Source organism: Ictalurus furcatus, chromosome 4, assembly GCF_023375685.1.
Source record: "Ictalurus furcatus strain D&B chromosome 4, Billie_1.0, whole genome shotgun sequence".
In the NCBI taxonomy this organism is placed as follows: domain Eukaryota; kingdom Metazoa; phylum Chordata; class Actinopteri; order Siluriformes; family Ictaluridae; genus Ictalurus; species Ictalurus furcatus.
The window spans coordinates 29677593-29696472 of NC_071258.1; the positions used below are offsets into that span (position 1 = coordinate 29677593).

Here is an 18880-nt window from a genome sequence, read left to right on the forward strand (position 1 = left end):
CTGCCTTCGTAGGTGTGTAGCGAGTGAGGTTTGTAGTGCTGCTCGTATATTTTATTGCAGCATTGCAGGTTTTGCATGTAGCAGAGTGCTGAGAGCTTTTTTTCAAGACTCCTTGCTGAGGGTTTGTTGACTCGGAAGTTTTGATTTAATACATAGACAGTCAACGCTCTCTCTCTCTCATTCTCTCTCCCTCAATCTCTGTCTCTCGCATGCATACTGGGGAGTGTGCATCAATATTCAATGGCAAAATCACAACCTATACAGTCTAATCAACGACCAATTTTTCTTTCCACCCCTATTTACATCCCTGGTGTGAACATATCCTCACTTCAAATTTGGCCTCAGACTCAGAGGAATTCTAATTACTTGTGGTAAAATACTTCATTTTCTGACTTAGGCTTGTTCTCATTTTGAGTGATGTCTCTCTGTGTCTCTGCCTGGCAGGGGTACTGGGAGGAGGATATCCCGGCTAAGCTGGGCTGTACAAACATCTCGTTCCAACAGGAAGAACTCCCTGCCCACAGACAGGAATTTCCCCATCTCTCTCTCTCTCTCTCTTTCTCTCTCTAGCTTTTTTTCTGCTGCTTTTCCCTTACATACACTCTCTGACATTGCATCTCACTTGCCACCCCTCACCCCGCCCCCATGAGCACCGCCACATGGTTTCACACACACACAACCACATTTGTCACGCTATGCTGCATACACATGTTATATTCTGCCTTCCTGCATCTCTCTCTCTCTCTCTCTCTCTCTCTCTCTCTCTCCCTCACTCAGTCTGGTCAGCTTCTGTAAACAAACCCCGTTCACTTTCGGTACATGTTCACCCCTCCATCATGTCACGAACACATACCCAAATAAAGCATACACACTCAAGGCACGTAGAGTCCATTAAAGCAACAGATGTGTGATTATCGCCAGCCTCACTCGCGTCAAAGATTGCGAGTCCACTAAAACATCACTACGGTCATTTACGAGCATGTGTGCACATGCGCTCGCGATTTAATCAGCACCGTAATAATTACAGTTTCCCATTCTGTCTCACACACACATACCTGGCAGGGTAGATGTTGCCATAGCAGCGGTGGCATTCCACCTAATCATTATGGTTGTACAAGGGGGCATCGGAGCGGCAACAAGGTAACAAACATCAAGTGTGTGATGAGAGCGAGAAGGCGAGGAAAAAAATGAGAGTAGGAGATTCAATTATTTCAGCACTTACGTTTCAGAACAATGCCTCATTGCATATTCTACTTACACACCCACATGAAAACATACATGGAGAAAGACAAAATCTCTCCAACAATAGTCATGCATTACCGTGTGAAATATGAAACACACGTGACTTGAGCTGAACTCTGTCCTCCGGCGTCCCTTCTCCTGCCCTGAATGATCACCATATTGCCCTATTCTTTTATTTTCTAACGCTTTTGTTTTCTTTCTTTCAGGCCATGATTACAGAAGGCCTCTCCTTACTCCCTCTCTCTCTGTGCTTTTATCCTGTGCCCCCTCCCTCGCTCCCTTACCGATAGTCAAATTCTTCCTGGCTTAATTGGTCCGACAAAGGTATGCGATTTCAGGACTCTAAAAACAACACCAACGCTTCGAGCAACTCTGCGACAGGGCCCCACGTTTTCCGCAGGAAATGACCACGTCTGGATGACAAAAAGGCACACGGTGTGCGTTTAGCGTGCTGTTGATGTATTTGTGGGTGTGTGTGTTTTCTTTTGGATGGGTGTGTTTAGGTAAACAGGTACCTCAAGCAGGAGGTTATATTTAGTCATAAAGTTTGATGCAAAATGAACTTAAACGCATTCATCGGCAGACATTTTATCCAAAGCGACACACAGAAATAGTTAAACTGCCAAGACATTTTTAATGCTGATTTCTGCTCTTATTATTATTATTATTACACTGGAGGTAAAAAGACTAATGCAGTTAACAAGTGATGGAAGTCAAATACAAATACCAAACCTCCACATGCTTATTTGAAACGTTATCGATATACTGTCCATCCATCCATCCATCTTCTATACCGCTCTATCCTTTTCAGCGTCACGGGGAAGCCTGGAGCCTATTCCAGGGAGCATCGGGCACAAGGCGGGGTACACCCTGGACAGGGTGCCAGTCCATCGCAGGGCACAATGACATACCCATTCACACACTACGGACACTTTACACACGCCAATCAGCCTACAATGCATGTCTTTGGACTGGGGGAGGAAACCGGAGTACCCGGAGGAAACCCCCACAGCACGGGGAGAACATGCAAACTCCGCACACACAGGGCCACGGTGGGAATCGAACCCCCAACCCTGGAAGTGTGAGGCGAACGTGCTAACCACTAAGCCTCGATATACTGTATGTAATCTTATTTTTAAATTATATTGTAAACTGGTCTGTATACAGTTTTATGGAACTGTATTACCATTATCAGCTTCACCGTATAATTCTGCCTTCAAACTTCAGGAAGCTGCAGGTGGGATAATATTGCGGTTTCACCTTGAAGAGGATAAATCTATGCTATTCCTACTTCACAGAACTGTTTATGTAACTATCAGATTATATACTGGAACGATGTGATTTCAAGCAAATTGGTGTTGTTGTTTTTTTGGTATGTATTCTTTTATGGAAAAGAATCAAATATCCAATCGAATATCCATTCTATTTCTTTTGTACTGTATACTGTATGTTTTAATGAACAGCAACAACAACAATAACAACAACAACAAAAAACTTGTTTTTAAAATCTGTTTAGAATATGAAGAGCCCAAAACTAAAGTAAATCTGATCAAATATTACAACCACAATTCTAAAAAAAAGTTGGAACGCTGTGTAAAAAAAACAGAATTCAATGATTTGCGAATCTCATAAAAGCCCATCTGTTATTCAGAATAGAACACAGAAGACATATCAAATGATTAAACTGAGGAAATGTACCATTTTAAGGAAAAAATAAGGTCATTTTGAATGTGATGGCCATAGCGCGTCTCAAAAAAGTTGGGACGGGGGCAAGAAAAGGCTGGAAAAGTAAGTGTTACTAAAAAGAAACAGCTGGAGGAACATTTTGCAACTAATTTGGTTAGTTGGGAACGGGTCAATAACATGATTGGGTGTAAAAAGAGTGTCTTAGACAGGCTGAGTGTTTCAGAAGTAAAGTTGGGATGGAATCTGGATGGAAACATATGTTTGACTTGGTGCCAATCGCACACACCACATACTACGGACGATTTGGAAATGCCTACAACGCATGTCTTCGGATCGCGGGAGGAAATAGGAGTACTCGGAGGAAACCACCAATGCACAGAGAGAACATGCAAACTCCATACACACTAAGCGGAGGCAGGATTCAAACCCCCAACCCCCACCTTCTGGTTAAAATACAGATCCAGCTGAAGATATAAAGACAAAGATATCTGGAGCACTAATTATGTCACACCTCTACTAGACAGATATCTACATGTCTGTTGGTTTAAAACAGTGAACTATTATGAGCTCTCCACTGATCTGACATGGCATGAAATGCTCATTAGCCACTGCAGAGAGTCCAATCTAACCAACAGGATCTTAGAGACCTTCAGTAATAATAGCTCTGTGGTAGCAGTTAACTAGCAGCTACAAACTGCTTGGGTTCAGCAAAGACCGCTAAAACTCATATTTATCAGTAGAAGATCAAAAAGAGCGATTGATGTGGAGAAAAAAAAAGACCGAAAATCAGAGAAGGGATTATGTGCGGAAATAAAGAGAGGATGTAGGGAAGAACTGAAAAGGCAGAAGGAAGTGGCGCAGAGTCTGGAAGCAGAACAACCATTAAATATAATCAAAGAGAGAAGGTGAGAGTGACAGAGAGTTCACTCAGTGCGGTGAGCGGAGAAACAATAAGAATGCAAGAAACCTCCCCCCCAAAAAAAAACAGTGAAAAGAAGACAGGATGACAGAACAATCAAGCGGACAACAAAATTAGCAAAGCTTTTAGCACACCATGTGGCCCAGAGTCTTCTTACAGGTGCACGTACACGTGCACCTTTATCGTTCGTCTTTATCGTTCAATGTAAAACTTGCAAAGCAGAGCACATGACACGGGTTTTCATGGTTTCCTATCATCGCATGGAAACTGGATGTCCACAAAGAGATGAGAGTTCTCACATCCACATGAACACACACATCCACACTTCTTAATAACCTTACTTCCTGTTCCCATCACCTTTTCACATAAAGGTGATGGGGGAGGGGGGGAGGGGGGACGCTCGCACCCTTTCCCCTTTTTCTTCCTTATTATAGAAGCTTCCATTCCAATCCAATTTGCACACAGATGAAATCATTAAAGCAGCGTGTTCCCAGACACTGCATGTCCCGAGGTTATTAGCTTATCTTCACTAAACATAAGAACGAATCTTAAGGGAATTAACTTCCTCTGACTGCTGCTTAGTATGTCAAGCGCAGTATATGTAAATGTGGGTGAGTTTGTGTATGTGTGTGTGTGTGTGTGTGTGTGTGTGTGTGTGCCAGTACAATTGGGCATGGATGTTACACAAATGTCTTTCGCAATTATGAAATTCTAGCTGAATAATGATCATACATTTAATTAAGATTAATGAGTTCATCATCACTTGTACTAACTTTTTAGAATATAAGCACAACAATAGTATAATAATACACGTACACAAGTCATTATCCTGCTGCCTGACCCACTTTCTCTTGAGATTCAGATCACGGACAGATGTCCTGACATTTTCCGGTAGAATTCGCTGGTATACTTCAGAAGTCATTATTCCATCAATGATGGCAAGTTGTCCTGTCCCAGATGCAGCAAAACAGCCCCAAACCATGACACTACCACCACCATGTTTCACAGATGGGATAATGTTCTTATGCTTGAATGCAGTGTTTTCCTTTCTCCAATCATAACGCTTCTCATTTACACCAAAAATTCTATTTTGGTATCATCCATCGAGAAAACATTTTTCCAACAGGCTTTTTTAGCGTGTATATGTTCATTTGTTAGTTCAGTTGCTATATAAATAAAACGTCTTCTTCTTCTTATTATTATTATTATCATTGCTGTCTGAATTTCTTACAGATCACGGGAAGAAGAATAGCACATTCGATTAATCTTTTCTTCCTTATTTTCATTAATATTGAATACAGTATATTGACCGACAGGGTCACGGTAAAAGCTAGACACTGTTATCTAAACGATAGTAAATTATTCACAAAAATGTTATGTAACTTGTTAGAATTCTCTTTAATGTCCTCATGTGATTAGCATGGCTGCTAATTAACCACATACTGCATATTTGTTAATTCAATGCTTCGACCCTGTTGCTACTTTCAACGCTGATACTCTTAGAAAACAAAGTGAAAAAGATGATGAAAGAGAAGGGGAAAAAAGAGTTAGATGGGTTAAATGGCACCCCAAATGCCATTCAGGGTTCTTGTAGAATCTAAAGATTAATCACAACCAGCTCAAATCATTGTGATCAGCTTAACTGATGTGGAATAATTGTTAGGGATATTGATGCAAAGTAAGAGCGAGAGAGCTAGTGCATGAGAGAAAGAGAGTGAAAGAAAGAAAGAAAGAAAGAATAAGATCAATGGGCCTATAAAGACAGAGTGAGTAGTCATGAGCCCACTTCATGCGTGGCTGCACAGGTATGCAGTGTGTGTGTGTGTGTGTGTGTGTGTGTGTGTGTGTGTGTGTGTGTGTGTGTGTGTATCAGTGTGTGTATGCGTGGGAGACATGGAATGAAGAGGGAGATATTTTTTCCCCCTTATGGTAAGTGAGTAGCTTTGGTTCCCAGGCAGCAGGAATGCCCAGGTAACTGAGGGCAGAACTTTGCACAATACAACACAATAGATTAGGCATCAATTTACAGCGTACTGACGCACACACATAACCTCCACAGAGCTTCGAACACATTCATACATCGCATCCAATCCCAAATTTGGGATCTTCAATGCATAATTCTAAATCCTAAATACACGATACGTACAGGAAAACTTCTCGAACTAATTTAATAAACACACCAAATCTGCCAACAAAGTGTCCGTGTTGTGAGCCGACAAACCTGAACCCATTAGAGGGACGAAAGGAGGCTGGGAGGTCAAAGTTCTTGACCTGTGACCGCTTGAGGTATTGAGCGAAAATTAGTGTCAGAGTCACGAGAGCGGAGAGAGATAAAGAGAGCGTGGGCAGATGGGGACGGGGGTAAGCAGATTTGAGCAAACTTAATTTCCTCACACTAATCCGAACACTCAGGAAAGCCATCTCACGAGTGCCTGGTGACAATCTTCAGCTTGTGGTGGCTTATAATAAGAAGGGAAGCGTCAGTCTACCCTCTCCGTCTGTGCCAAATGGTGTAATCATGAGACGGCACGCTTGGCATGCTTTAATGCTGAGGTTAACATCTGATAACTCAGAATTATTATTATTATTATTATTATTATTATTATTATTATTATTTAAAAATGTATCGTAAACCTTTATTTAAAGTCCGGCTTATCTCATGATACAGATCAGAACCTGAGTCTGTGTTAATGTGCTCGTTTGAGAGAAGTATTTGTGGTTTGCAATCAACTCCCATCACACCTGTGCTGAGCTGTACCGCCTCACACCATGGAGAAAGACAGGGTTACGGAGGTGGAACACATCAAGGACGTGATAGGTCTATAAATGTTAGTGAATACCATGCGCAGCACAGCCAAAGGCATGAAAAAGGTGCTAGTGGTGAGAACACAACGCCCATTAGTCTTCTGGGACAGAAATGAAGAGTGTTAAATATTACACACGGAAAGTCCCACATGCAGAGCTCAACATTGCGCGGAGCGGAACGCCACTTTAACCGCTTTGTTCCACTCCTTTATTCTGACTCTGTTAATAGACACGCCATTAGAATGAAGCATTAGGACAGTGGAAATAAGACAGGAACATTTTAAAATGAACAGACACCTCCCGCCTCCTTATCTGCGAGTGCTGAGAAAGAATAAGGAATTTGAGCTGCTTTGGGCAGGGCCTGACTCACCGCAATAGGTAATGGAGAATAATGTCCTAAAGGTAATTGAGAATAATGATCAGAGAGAACGGGAGGGGGGGAAAAAGAGGGGGAAAGGGAAAAAGAGAGACAGGGAGAAATACAGGGGGGGGGGACAGACAGACAGACGGACGGATCAAGAAAGTGACAGAGAGAGAGAGAACAAGACATTGAGAATGAGGGAGAGGGAGAGAGAGACAGACAGAGAGAAACAGAGAGAGACAGCCAGTGAGAAACAGAGTGAGAGAGAGAGAGAGAGAGAGAGAGAGAGAGAGAGCGAACAAGACAGTGAGAAAGAGGGAGAGGGAGGGAGAGAGAGAGAGACAGAGAGAGCGAGACAGAGAGAGAGAGAGAACAAAACAGTGAGAAAGAGGGAGAGGGAGACAGACAGACAGAGAACAAGACACAGAGAGAGGCAGCCAGTGAGAAACAGAGAGAGAGAGAGAGACAGAGAGAGACACAGAGAGAGAGAACAAGTGAGAATGAGGGAGAGGGAGACAGACAGACAGAGAACAAGACACAGAGAGAGACAGCCAGTGAGAAACAGAGAGAGAGAGAGAGAGAGAGAGAGAGAGAGAACAAGACAGTGAGAATGAGGGAGAGCGAGAGACAGACAGACAGAGAACAAGACACAGAGAGGGACAGACAGAGACAGAGAGAACAAGACAGTGAGAATGAGGGAGAGGGAGAGAGAGACAGATAGACAGAGAACAAGACAGACAGAGACAGAGGCAGAGACAGAGACAGAGAGAACAAGGCCGTGAGAATGATGGAGAGGGAGAGAGAGACAGACAAAGAACAAGACAGAGAGCGAGACAGAGAGAAACAGAGAGAGGGGAGAGACAGAAACAGAGAGAACAAGACAGTGAGAGACACACAGAGAGAATGAGCTAAAGGGAGAGAGAGACAGACAAAGAACAAGACAGAGAGCGAGACAGAGAGAAACAGAGAGAGGGGAGAGACAGAAACAGAGAGAACAAGACAGTGAGAGACAGACAGAGAGAATGAGCTAAAGGGAGAGAGAGACAGACAAAGAACAAGACATAGAGAGAGCCAGAGAGAAACAGAGAGAGGGGAGAGACAGAAACAGAGAGAACAAGACAGTGAGAGACAGACAGAGAGAATGAGTTAAAGGGAGAGAGAGACAGACAGACAGAGAACAAGACAGAGAGAGAGACAGACAGAGAAAAGGGAAAGAGAACAGCATACAAGCAGAGGGGGAGGAACGGAGAGAGACAGAGAGGGGGGAGAAAAGAGAGCGACAGTAAGAGAGACAGATAGATGGAGAGAAAGAGAGAAAAATGGGTGGGTGGGGTCAGTGTGGATATTACTGTCGTTCACTGACCCCTGTGCCCTCAGGCTACTAAACACAATCTGACCCTTATTCATTTTAATGCCTCAAAGCCCAGAGACTGAGAACAGAGTGACCTGAAGTCCAAAGTTGCAAAAAGTCCAACCACATGAAGATCACATGCATACACACAACACACACACACACACACAAGCACGCCCACACTCACTCACTCACACTCCCCAGCCTTTCACCGGGGGCATTCCCTGATTTTTATCCCTCCTCTTCTGCCTTAAAGTCGTTGGAATAGTAGAAATAAAGAGGGATGACTTCACCGGGAATGAGAGGTTTTGTCTAGTCTGTCATCACAGCATGGCCCACGGGCTGCTCTCTGGGCCAGCTAGCTCTCCTCAGTGAAAACCTTAATGAGCACTGTTACAACAGATTAAAGGGAGAATATAAATAGGTAGAAAGACAGAGAGAGAGACACGTAAAGTGAGAGAGAAAGGACAGGTGAGTAGGCAACATGGGCAATATATCATTACCATACATGAAGACATATTCACTTCACCATACACCACATACATTTTTTTTTTTTTTTTAAATATTTAGTTTGGCCAAATATTACAAAACCTTACTATACTTAAGAGAACCTAACCCTAGCCCTAACCCTAAGGATAAGAACAACAAAAACAACAACAAACCTACTACTGCTCCAGAAATAGCTCTTAATGTCTAATACATGATTTCTTATAGTAATCACAGTGTCATTTTTAAAAAAGACTACTGACAGCAGTTCATATCGGAGTATTGCCTTACATACAGTACAGCATTCTATACCACGACCTTGGTTAATTTTCTATAACGCCATATTTGACAGTAGTGCCATCTCTAACTCCAATCACAGGGTTATACTAACGCGCTTGTTCTAATACGTTATTGTTTCTATGGTAACAGCTCGTTCACAGGGACCCGTACGGCGCACGCTCCACATAATAAAACAGATTAAAAACATGTTAAAATACGAAAGAAAAAAACGTGTCATCGTAACGAAGGAGACGTTTATGGAACGAGTCTCCGGTGTCAGTGCTTTGTAATGGTAAGTTTTCTGCCGTGGGAAACTCTTCAGGAGAGAGAGCTTTGCGCTTTGCACATGACACGCCGCATTGTTTTTAATCTTATTCACTTCGAGAGAGAGCGAGAGAGAGAGAGAGTGAGAGAGAGAAAGACAGACAGGTAAGGGGAGAAATGTTTATAGCTGCTATATCAAGTGATATAACAGGAACTAACTTGTTTTATGGACCACGTTAAATGGAACTATAAATAGATGCATGTATGATGGGTTAAAACTCATAATAATTGGCAATCTGCTGTGTTGTAAGAGGAATAATGTACTTCAGGACACGCCGTTATTGGAAAAATAAGCAACTTCAGGGTAGTAACAGACGAACAACTCGGTAAATAGCTTTGTGTCTGGCCACATTGTTGATACGTTTCCTATAATAGCACACCTCATTGTGTTTTATTCCTTACATATCATTAGGATACATATCACCCAGCTCTAATAGAGTGGAACCCAAGAAAGCAGTGTCTCATATCAGTCAGACTCAAATGTAACATTCAATTATGTACTTTATCTCTCTCTCTCTCTCTCACACACACACACACACACACACACGCATATACCTTTAATCTTTTTTTTCCCCCTTTGTTGAAAACAGTAGATCAGTGTGCGTGTGAAAGATAAAACACACGGAACGAGAGAGAAAGAACGAAAGAGAGAGAAAGTAGGCTCAGCTTTCCTCCTAATAACTGTGTTCACCTGTTCGTCCCCTCACCTGGGACAGTAGGAGACCCCCTTCCCCTCCTCTCTCCTCCCCCCAAACCAGCACTCAGAGATGGGCTGATAATGAAGCTCTTTCTTTCCACTGGCTACACATAGAAATCTCTCTCTCCCTCTCTTTCTCTCTTCCAACCCCCTCCTTCTCTCCTGCGCCAGTCCTTCGCTCAGCCCTGCCCTGAAACTGAACCAGATTGGTTTTCTCTGGTTGGTTTTTCTCACACTCACAGTTGCCACCACCACCACCACCACCACCCTTTAAACACAATGATACTATCCGGAATAAAAGAAATGGCGTGTCACAGTGTTAAAAACTGTGACTTTTGTATGAAGTTTTGTTGTTGTTGTTTAAGAGTGTGCGAGTTGTATTTACCTCTTCCTGGGAACAGCATCCTGTTCACATACTGCCTCATGGGGATGAAAGACATTATGTAGACAAAAAACTCTGGAAAGTTAATTGAAACATGTAGCATAGACTAGACTGTAATTAGAGCCACACATTCATTTGGGGTTTCGCCCATGAGAAACAATTCAGTGTGTGAGAGGGGTTAACAATATATCGTTTGTTATATTGGTATTTGCGATCCTGATATCATAGAAGAACAAACCTTTATTTGTCACGTATATATATATTGCAGCACGGGGAAATTATTTTCTTGTTAGGAAGCTGGGGTCAGAGCGCAGGGTCAGTCATGATACAGCATCCCTGGAGCAGAGAGGGTTAAGGGCCTTGCTCAAGGGCCCAACAGTGGCAGCTTGGCAGTGCTGGGGCTTGAACCCCCGGCCTTCCGATCAATAACCCAGAGCCTTAACCGTTAAGCCAACACTGCCCAAAGAAGAAGCATTCTCATAATAATAATAATAATAATAATAATAATAATAATAATAATAATAATAATAATAATAATAATAATAATAATAATAATAATAATAATAATAATAATAATAATAATCCTGAGTACAGGTTACTGTCTACAGCTACACTCAAGTGACTATACTATAAGTCCAATTTTCTACCTTAATATAACACAAATCTGATTTTTTTTTCAGGGTTATGTGGACACAAATTTCTGATCTTTTCAAATCCGACCCGAGTCACTTTTGCATGTGGTTCCAAATCGGACGCATATCTGATATGCGGCCATGTGGAATGAATGAGAACGATCAGATAGCAATCTCACCACACCCCCGTCCCACCATTGCTAGCCATCTGGGGTTTATTCACCTTCTAGACCTGATCATATGCAGCTGACGACCTCCTGAGTCATTGCAACACAGGCTTTGGCACTAGCGCATTCATTTGTTGCGTCTACTGTGAAGGATTGTCTCACAAATAAGATGGATATTTTTTGTTGTCTGTGACAAAGGAGTTGTTTTGTAAGACAGGTGCGCTCAGATCAAAGACAGATTATGGGTCACTTAGACATAGACAGATTCTGAGCAACTTTGAATCCAAGGTTTGAATCCAATGGCCGGGTGTCAAGGAGTCAAAATTCTCCATGCTCTCTGGGTTGGAGGAATGGAATACGCTCTCTTTCCCCTCCCTCACCGTGACACTAGCCATTAATGGTTGTCTGTGAGTTCATGTACAGTGGTGCTTGAAAGTTTGTGAACCCTTTAGAATTTTCAATATGTCTACATAAATATGACCTAGAACATCATCAGATTTTCACACAAGTCTTAAAAGTCGACAAAGAGAACCCAGTTAAACAAATGAGACAAAAATATTATACTTGGTTATTTATTTATTGGGGGAAATGATCCAATATTACATATCTGTGAGTGGAAAAAGTATGCGAACCTCTAGAATTTTCAGATAATTTGAAGGTGAAATTAGAGTCAGGTGATTTTAATCAACGGGATGATAATCAGGTGTGAGTGAGCGCTGTGTTTTATTTAAAGAACAGAGATCTATCAAAGTCTGATCTTCACAACACATGTTTGTGGAAGTGTATCATGGGATGAACAAAGGAGATTCCTGAGGAGCTCAGAAAAAGAGTTGTTGATGCTCATCAGGCTAAAAAAGGTTACAAAACCATCTCTAAAGAGTTTGGACTCCACCAATCTACAGTCAGACAGATTGTGTATAAATGGAGAAAATTTAAGACCATTGTTCCCCTCCCCAGGAGTGGTCCACCAACAAAGATCACTCCAAGAGCAAGATGTGTAATAGTCCACAAGGTCTCAAAGGAACGCAGGATAACTTCTAAGCAACTAAAGGTCTCTCTCTCATTGGCTAATGTTAATGTTCATGAGTCTACAATAAAAAGAACACTGAACAACAATGGTGTACATGGCAGGGTTGCAAGGAGAAAGCCACTGCTCTCCAAAAAGAACATTGCTGCCCCTCTGCAGTTTGCTAAAGATCATGTGGACAAGCCAGAAGGCTAATTGAAAAATGTTTTGTGGACGGATGAGACCAAAATAGAATTTTCGGTTTAAATGAGAAATGTTATGCTTGGAGAAAAGGAAACACTGCATTCCAGCATAAGAACCTTATCACATCTGTGAAACATGGTGGTGGTAGTGTCATGGTTTGGTCTGTTTTGCTGCATCTGGGCCAGGACGGCTTGCCATCATTGATGAAACAATGAATTCTGAATTATTCCAGCGAATTCTACGGGAAAATATCAGGACATCTGTCCATGAATTGAATCTCAAGAGAAAGTGGATCATGCAGTAAGACAACGACCCTAAACACACAAGTCGTTCTAAAGAAGAATAAAATGAATGTTTTGGAATGGCCAAGTCAATGTCATGACCTTAATTCAATAGAAATGTTGTGGAAGGACCTGAGGCAATCAGTTCATGTGAGGAAACCCACCAACATCCCAGAGTTGAAGTTGTTCTATACTGAGGAACGGGTTAAAATTCCTCCAAGCCGATGTACAGGACTGATCAACAGTTACCGGAAATTGCACAAGAGAGTCACACCAGATACTGAAAGCAAAGGTTCACATACTTTTGCCACTCACAGATATGAATGAATGCCTTTTATTGTCACTATACACATGTACAATGAAATTAAGAGCCACTCAATTTTGTTCCGTGCCAACATGTACATAAAATAAACAAGATAGAATAAAATAAAATAAAATAAAATAAATATAACAACACGAAATATGTAATATTGGAGCATTTACCTCAATAAATATATGACCAAGTATAATATTTTTGTCTCATTTGTTTAATTGGGTCCTTTTTTTAATCTATTTTCAATAATTGTGTGAAAACCTGATGATGTTATAGGTCATATTTATGCAGAAATATAGAACATTCTAAAGGGTTCACAAGTGTATATGGAAAAAGCCAGACAGCTGGTGGGTGGGAATCGGCACGTGATTAATAGGGGGGGGAAACCCCGGAAATGTTCAGTGAAGCTTATCACACCTCCCAAAAACATGACTGTAGGTAAATTTGCTACACTAAATCACACGTAGGTGTGAATGAGCGTGTTCCCAGTATACGCTCCACTATAACCCTGAACAGCATGAAGCGCACGAATGAATGAATATACAGTATTTTTGATCAAATGAACGCACGCCAGTATTTATAACATGGCTCATCATCTCTGAACTTTTTCCATCATCAGAGTCAATCAAGCACAAAAAAATGTCAACATTCTTCCTTCACAAACGTTCCTTAAACAAGAAACAAGTGTAAGTGAGACAGAAAGAAGAGAGAATACACTTTTGTATTTAAGTTTTCTCATAAATACTGGGAGAAAAAAATAAATGTGAACTTAAGGACCAATAAAATGGCAGCATACGGCATTTCTTTTGGCCACATTAATGCCCTTTTAAGTGCACATTTATTCCCAGTGATGCAGTAACACACAAGTGTGTGCATGTCTGTGTGTGGATGTGCTTAAACCATGCCCTTTTGAATGATGCAAGGCAAAGAACATTTGCGTGTGTGCACACAATACAAGCAACAACCGATTAGCAGAAGTGGGAGTTTGTATGAGCGTCTCCGTCCGTCCGCGCGCGCGCGCGCGTGTGTGTGTGTAAACACGAATGGCTCCTTTTTTTATTTTTTATTTTTTTTTTTTTTACAAAGACACATAACCCTGTTCAGACAGCTGGCCCGCATCAGATCACTTCCTTCTCCTCCACCAAAGCTTCAGTCAGCTTTGGACTTTAAAAAAAAAAAAAGTTTTTATTAAAAACATTATCATGACTCAATATATCCTCAATTACAAGCATAATATGAGCTTTCTTGCTATTATTCGATTCTGTCTTTTACGAACAGACATGTAACCTCGCTTGCAGAGGTCATAAAACTCCCGCAGACAACAATAATAAAACAGATGGAAATATAGACATGTTTAGAGTGCTAACACAGAAACAAACAGGAGTGGGAAGAGCAGATCACGACGAGCCGTTAGTCTCCCACAGGACGACGAGTCATTTTAAAGAATTCTACGGCCTGAGGCGGTCTGATCGTACACAGACAGAGAGACAGTGGGAACAGAGAGAGCGCAGACTCAGCAGAGGGAAAGGGTGCTGTGATTAGCTGAGTGTTTAGGAAGTCTCTGGGAAACTACAGAGGACTACGTTGTGTGTGTGTGTGTGTGTGTGTGTGTGTGTGTGTGTATGTGTATGTGTGTGTGTGTGTGTGTGTAGTTGGCATTGCACCCAGCCTGAAATAAAGCCCCATAAAGTCCAGACCACACCACTGAGGAAACTTCACAGGAATAATTTAAAGCAAACACAAACACGCCGACCTCAAACCAACTTTGTTATTGTGTTTTATACATTATATAAGTTTTACGGATCGAGCTCGCGGCTTCCTGTCCTCTCTCGTTCGCGTCCGTCTACGTCTCTGTGTATTTAAATCTCTCGTTCTTTCACTATTGTGCTACATAAAGGAAGAGATAAAGGGCAGATGGAAAGCCATGGTACAGAAGTGGAGAAACAGTCAGCCACACTGTAATTGAGCAGTAATAGCCCGTGAGAGTAATGTTAGAAGGGAATTAGTCTGATCCATTATGGGTGATAAGACAGAAAAGGTCGATCTGTCTGGGAGGAGAGGGGGGTGGGGGTGGAAGAAGGAACCAAAGAGGCCAGGTTTACCAGTTCAAGAGAAAAAGAAGAAAAGAAAAAGGACCGGTATTAGACGGTTAGATGAGGCGAGGAGAGTTCTGAAGAAAAGAAGATACGGGATATGATTGTTCTTATTGTGAGGAAAACCATTTAAGTTATTGGACTAGAAGTTGAACGTTAAAGGAATGAAATAAAACAGCACATTGGAGAACGTGAGATGAGAAAGAGAGAGAGAGAGGAGGTCAGGATGGGAGTAGCAGGTAGAGCTGAGGAAGGAAGAACGTAAAACGTCGAGTCTTAATCAGAGTTAACTGCTTAAGCGCCTTATCATTTCAAACCGTGAGTTTTATTATCCAGTAAATACACTTTTTTTAAAAAAAAATGCTAAATTGTTAGTTTTAGTCATCAGAACTCAAGTGCAGTCTTAAGAATACTATTTACTGTGTTATGAACGTCATTCTTTACATTATTCGACAGATTTCGTAATGAATTAGTACCGTTAGCTATGGATTGATTTTTCAGCATAACATTTCGCAAACATTTCACTCATTATTGCTCATCACACACACGTCGGGGAAACTGAAAAGCTCCAAATAATCGGTGAATTTGAGCAACATTCGACAAATGCCTCAAGACTACGTAGAATCATTTCTACTTCACCGATAAGCATGCAAGCACAGAGATTTATGGCAAGCAGATGTCAATATTCGATTGGATAAGGACGGTTTTATGTCAATAATGCACCTGAGGGTTCTTTTTTTGTCATTTAGACCGTTGAGATTTATTCATCAAAGGAAAAACTATGGTGCTACATGTCTTCGTCAAGTTATCACTCGGAAAGGATGCGCCAATTCATGTCAGTTCATGACAATAAGGGATTTTAAAACATACTTTAATGAACGCTGTACTATAGAAGTACTTTTCCTAAGTGATACAAAACCCATGTTTCTCAGCCCTACTTGATTCAAGGTAACTAATGTAGCTAGCTAATTATGAACAAATGAAGTAACTTATGGTATAAAGAATGACCCTAATACCCAAAGTGCATGAACACTATCCATCCATCCATCCATCCATCTTCTATACCGCTTATCCTTCCTTTAGGGTCATGGGGAACCTGGAGCCTATCATAGGGAGCATGGGGCACAAGGGGTACACCCTGGACAGGGTGCCAATCCATCACAGGGCACAATCACATACACATTCACACACCCATTCATACACTACGGACAGTTTAGACATGCCAATCAGCCTACCATGCATGTCTTTGGACTGGGGGTGGAAACCCCCGCAGCACGGGGAGAACATGCAAACTCTGCACACACAGGGCCACGGTGGGAATCGACCCTGGAGGCGTGAGGCGAATGTGCTAAGCCACCGTGCGCCCATATGAACACTATCTAAACTGAGAAAATAAAATGTTCCTCGGTATATAGATTGATCAATACTGAGTAGGTTTACGATAGTAATTTCTATATCAGTATCGTATTGGTATCTACAAGTATTCATATGCCATCTGAAAAAAATGGTGTTGATGCATCCCTAAACACAGGTCTGGACACTTCTTTGCCGAGTCCCCCTCTCTTATATAATTCCCTACCTCCATCTAGACTAGTCAATGAGCGTGAGGTGAAAGAATGTTATAAGATTAAAGACAAGCGCTGACAACACCACTCTACCACAGCAGAGCAGCACATAATCAACACAGAGTTATCAACACCACCCCAATTTCACATGAACTGAAAACAGGGTCAGGTGAAAGGAAGACTTATTAGCAACAACACATTGGATTTAACAATTGACTTTGAGACAGCCCACCATTGGCACAGTGACAGAAATGTACAAAAGACACAACCTCACGTCTCCAAGACAGTTTTCAGCCCTTAAGAAATCCCTCAACAACGTTCAAGTTGTATGACCTGCACTGGCTCTGTGTAATTCATAACATGATGAAACAATGAAGTCGGACTGACCGGCCAGGCGTATTTGAATGGGATGACGATCCGGCCTCCTTCGGGCCCGTGACGATGGATGCTGTGGGAGTTCCCACCTAGGACCGGCGTTATGCCAGTACCAAATGTACATGTGCCCGTGGGTGCCACACGAGCCTGGTACTCCTTCAGACAGACCTTGAAGAAGGTGTCACACTGGTCACTTTGAGGACATCGCTGTCCCCCGCTGGGCTGGAGGTCACAGCACTGAGCATTCTGTAGTATGCCAAAAGAGTTTTGCCATTGGCGGATCTGCAGCTCAAACATACCGACTGCATGGACAGCCTGGATGAGAGAAAACAGAAAAGAGAGAGGAATAAAAGAGAGGAATTTAACAAGGCAAAGACATACTAGCTGTCTGAACTGGAGAGGAAATCATTTTATGGCTAACATCGGAAGACTGATAGGAGCCCTCTAATCATGGTTCAGTTGGGATCATTCACTTGTAAAAAAGTTACTGTTAGGCATATAAAATTATCCAACTAGTCAATCATGTGTCAGTAGTGCACTGCTTTAAATCATGCATATACAGGTCAAGAGGTTGAGTTAATGCTCATATAAAACATCAGAATCTATAAAAAAAAAAATGTGATCTCGGTGGCGTTATTGTTGGTGCAAGACTGGCTTGGCTTAAGTATTTCATAAACTGCTGATCTCCTTGGATTTTCATTCTCAATAGACTCTAGATTTTACACATAATGGTGTGAAAAACTAAAAAAAACATCCAATGAGGAGCAGTTCTGTGGGAAGAAACGCCTTGCTGAAGAGAAAGGTCAGAAGAAAATGGTACACTAACTCAAAAAACCACTCTTTACAAACGTGCCGAGCTGAAAAGCATCTCAGAATGAACATCACACTGCACCTTGAAGTAGATGAGCTACAACAGTAGAAGACCACATTGGGTTCCAGTCCTGCCAGCCAAGAACAGGAATCTGATGTCACAGTAGGCACGGGATCACCAAAACTGGTAAAAGTTATACTATGTTACCGTAAATTTTTTGGTCAGATTTGTTTGACATTTTTACTCTTTGATTCAAATGTACAATAGTTTTCCTTTTTTTTTTCGGTCGGCCAAAATTTCAGGTCATTCGTACATCCCTATTATAAAAGCAGCCTTACACCAGACCTTACTTAAATTGACATCTTGGCTCTCTTTCTTCACACGTTTATGGCCAGTAATAGATAAGGATTCTTGATTATAACTACAACATATTGCCATGAATAAATGGGGGGCGCGGTGGCTTAGTGTTTAGCACATTTGCCTCACACCTCCAGGGTTGGGGACACCTTGCAATGGGTTGGAACCCCATATACAGTGTCCCCCACCTTGTACCCCATGTCCCCTGGGATAGCCTCCAGGTTCCCTCTGACCCTGTGTAGTATAAGCTGTACAGAAGATGGATGGATGGATATTGCCATAAATGTGCATGTGTAGATTTATATTTTTTTCATGTTTTATACAATATATGACCTCGCACACTTATACAAAAGGGAATTATTGGCATTGACCACTTCACCAATCAAAATGAAACCGTTTAAATGTCTGTGATGGATTAACCTATACTCTATCAAGGTTCCTAACACACTTTCCTTAGTTTTAAAGGCAGATAAAGAAGTGGACTGAGACACTCTGAAGAGTGGCAGAAAAATCGAATCGCTCTGTCCAAAACGGACAGGCTCAA

At 41.8% G+C, this 18880-nt stretch overlaps 1 protein-coding gene across 1 annotated transcript in view; it reads right to left on the bottom strand.

Moving 5' to 3' along the window:
• Nucleotides 1-18880, bottom strand: part of LOC128606972 (protein jagged-1b) — a 59544-nt gene that overhangs the window by 32738 nt on the left and 7926 nt on the right. The window contains exon 2 of the mRNA XM_053623555.1: nucleotides 17181-17483. Within this exon, the coding sequence (XP_053479530.1) occupies nucleotides 17181-17483 (303 nt within the window). The remainder of the gene's footprint in view (nucleotides 1-17180; nucleotides 17484-18880) is intronic.